We start from the raw sequence: 3514 nt of genomic DNA, 5'->3' as shown, positions 1-3514 counted from the left end.
AATTATAAAAGTACAGTTTGTCACTATACCGGGGTGGGCAATTATTTTGGCGAGGTATGGAGGGCTACACACAATCTTTGGGAAAATATCATTTTAACCAATTATAGATAAATCATATACTAAGAATTAAATATCTACTATAACACATTTTATTTTATTTAAAAAAATATTTTTTGTCCTGGTATGTTTTTTTTTAAGTGGTATATAGAGGCAATTGCATAATAGCTCAAAATAAAGTCTTACCCCTGTATGTTGTATGGAGGAGGGGAGGGTATGCAGAATATGAGGATGTTGGTGTGAGATGAGGGAGGGGTTTGAGAGGTTCTACAAGGGGGTGGGGTGGGCAGGTGGGAGTGGCTGGGGGCCCCCATGCTGGGGCTACAGCTTCACCCCCACTTGTGCAGAGCAGCAGATGCCCAGCCATGTCCCCATGGCTGCCGTCCTTCCCCATGCTACCTGCTGCCCAGAGCGGTGGAGCCAGGAGCAAGAGGAAGAACTGTTGGAGGTGGGAGGAGCTGAGCAGTACCCAGCTGGCTGCAGCTGCATCAGGAGGAGCCTTGCTGGTACACTGCATGCTGGCCAGGGCCCAGGCAGGTGGAAGCATGGTGTGGGCTACCCTGGCAGGAGTGGGCAGAGCTTGGCCCCATGTGGAGCACCACGAGCTAGATACAATCATTTGGTGGGCACCCACCCATAGGCCAGATCCAGTCAGTTGGCAGGCTGGATTTTGCCCACCCCTGATTTATACTGTTCTTTTACTTTTCATTTCTCCATCCACATGTAAGGAAAATCAAGGCAATCAGGCTTTTTTCATATATAATTTTACTTTCAGGTTCTTGTTGGAACATTGCCTATATTTCAGATGCTGCAGCCTTTTTTTTTTTAAGCTCTGTCTTGTGTTTTATAAAAGCAACATTTAATCAGTACTGTCTCTAGCAGGAGACCTAGGTTTATATATCCAATGAGCCTAATAATATTTTGCCAGTAATTTTTTTTACTGGCTGGGGTGATTTTAAAATTCCATCATCAAAATAATATTACATTGGTTTCACATATCACCTGTCATTACAATAATTCATTACTATAATTAATTTGTTTAGCTACAGGACAGCCCTATGAAGTAAGATTGCAGAATCTCCAAGTGCAAAACTGAGTCAAATCTGTAAATACCAAACATGCACCATCTCTGATATAATCATTCAGTATTCACATTCAATATTGTAAGTGTATATTCATTCAAAAAGTCAACCAAGTTGTTGCCTGGAGAAGGCTACCTGTCTTTAAAATCTTCAGCACAGGCTTGAACATTCTCCGTCTGCAACATAAGACGAGCATTTTCAAGGACTGCATCACCCACCTGGAATAACGAGACAATAAAGCTCAAGCAATTAAGTACATTAGCCAGGTACATTAACCATGATATGTTAAATAGATAAATGATTTGTGATTCTGTAATCAATTTCAGTTTTGGTGTAGGGCTGTCCAAATTGTTCATTCCAGGTAATTTATTCAGGGTATTTAGTACATCTGTTCATAAATAATCCACAAACAGGCTGCAATTTTTTCTTAAATCCTGTTATACCCAATTGTTCCTTGACTACTTGTGAAAACAAATTTTGAGTTTATAATTTGTTTGCAGGTGGGTTGCCAGGGGTGAACTCTAGCACTTTGTACAGGTTCTGTGCCTGACTTACGTCCTACTTAAAACCCATTCAAATTCCATATCTGGAATGTAGAGCAGTACTTAGATGCAACACATGCCTCTTGCTGTGACCCCTTTTTATTGCAGTGAATTTGATCCAATAAGTATTTGTTGTTCATGCCATGTGAATGGTTGGCTAAATCTTATAGTCATTTCTCCTCTCTGATTTGGAAGATATAAACTTCTGTGATTGGATAAACCTTAGAATCAAGGAATCCTTGAAAGACTATTTCACTGAGATGTGTTAGATACTATGGTCACATGGAGTGAATAAGTATGTGGTATCTTTGTCTTGTGATTCCATGACCTTTAAACAAAACTTACAAACTTGACCCCACTCTGTCCCCTATTGTATTGGTATTCTGTGATTCAAGAAGGTGACCTGGGCAGCACAGAGATCAAAGGAACATAGGCTGTTCTGGGATATGGCTCTCGCTTGCTCTTGTTTGCTCACTCTCTCATATGCGTGCACACACACTAAAGAATTGCTTAACTCAGTTCATACCAACCAGGATTTCATGTGAAGGATAGATGATGATAATAACATAACTTCCATGTTAGTGGTTGTTTTATGACGTTTTCTCTATAGCGCTTTTCTTCTTCAGTAAATAACATTGTATTTTTCGAAAGTTGGCATATTATTGGTTAGCACTGTTATCTCTGAAGGAGCAGAACTGCAGGTGTTGAACTAACAAAAGACTTGCTAATTACAAGGAATTGCAATGGGACTACAGCCTTAAATCCAAGGTCTTAAGGAAAAAGTCACATAACAGAGCATCAACTGCAGATCAGGCCTGAGGAGCATGTGGTTTGGAGAAGACCACAAAGTTGTCTAAGATCTGGAACAGCAACAGTTTAACAAACAGAAGGCCCTTTCTTTTCCTTACATCTCCAAACCTTTTTGGGCGCTCCTATGCCCTCATGATTAAAGGTCCTAGTTTTCATTCTCATACTTTAGACCTGAGTTTGATTACATTGCATTTTTTTACAGTAACCTTGAGAGCTAGATGTCACACAACATTTTTTCTTGATAGTTCTTGCAATTTTAAAATGAATTGATTTTGCTCTCATTGTTTTTTGCGGACAGTCCTGTAATCTTTCAAGTAAAAAAACCAACCCTGCCATATCACTCATCTGACCAGTCACAAGCAACCCACACAGATCAAACAGGAAATTGCTAGAGACACTTGTTCATAATTCGTTTACAAGGTTAAATTAAAATAATCAGATGTTTTAGAAAAATGACTATATTTGAGGAAATTGTAAGCATTTCACAAGCCAGTGACACTAGAGTAATGAAACTGTACATTGCAAGTTATTAGGTACTTTTTATTAATCACAGCAACCTAAGGCAAATCCATTTTGAACTGAGAGTTTGTCTCAGATAGAGCTAAAATGAACACTGAAAGGAGGGTTATTATCAGGGATCCTGGTTTCCCATGACAAAAAATTGCAGATTCTCTAATAAAACCCCACACAATCAGTAATTAAAGTGAAACACCACTCATATATAGGTATCAATTGAACACACTGTTTTATTGAGATATTTACAATTTTAAAGCAATTGGGAAACTACCGGTGCCTCAATCACTATAGTAAAATAAATTCTAAGTACCTATAAAGTTTTGTATTTGATTTTGGGTTTTTTATCATGCAAAATCAGAGCTCCCTCTGCCTCCTGCCAGGTCTAGGCCCCTCACTCCCCACCGACAGCTCCCTGCCCCTGCTTATGTCCCTCCCCACCTACAGCCCACTGCTCCCCTAAGCTCTGCTGGAGGGGGTCCTCAGCTGCCACAGCTATGGGGCCAAGAA

The 3514-nt window shown here is 39.9% G+C and overlaps 1 protein-coding gene across 3 annotated transcripts in view; it reads right to left on the bottom strand.

Annotated features, from left to right (window-relative positions):
- BFSP2 (beaded filament structural protein 2) overlaps positions 1-3514 on the bottom strand; it is a 41279-nt gene that overhangs the window by 15683 nt on the left and 22082 nt on the right. For all 3 annotated transcript variants that reach the window (XM_019508869.1, XM_019508866.1, XM_019508867.1), the window contains one exon: positions 1275-1357. In XM_019508869.1, coding sequence (XP_019364414.1) covers positions 1275-1357 — 83 coding nt within the window. The remainder of the gene's footprint in view (positions 1-1274; positions 1358-3514) is intronic.

Source organism: Gavialis gangeticus, unplaced genomic scaffold (genome assembly GCF_001723915.1).
Source record: "Gavialis gangeticus isolate Ggan-Ray unplaced genomic scaffold, GavGan_comp1, whole genome shotgun sequence".
NCBI lineage: Eukaryota > Metazoa > Chordata > Crocodylia > Gavialidae > Gavialis > Gavialis gangeticus.
The sequence above is the reverse complement of the archived record's forward strand: the minus strand, read 5'-3'. Positions and strand labels throughout refer to the sequence as shown.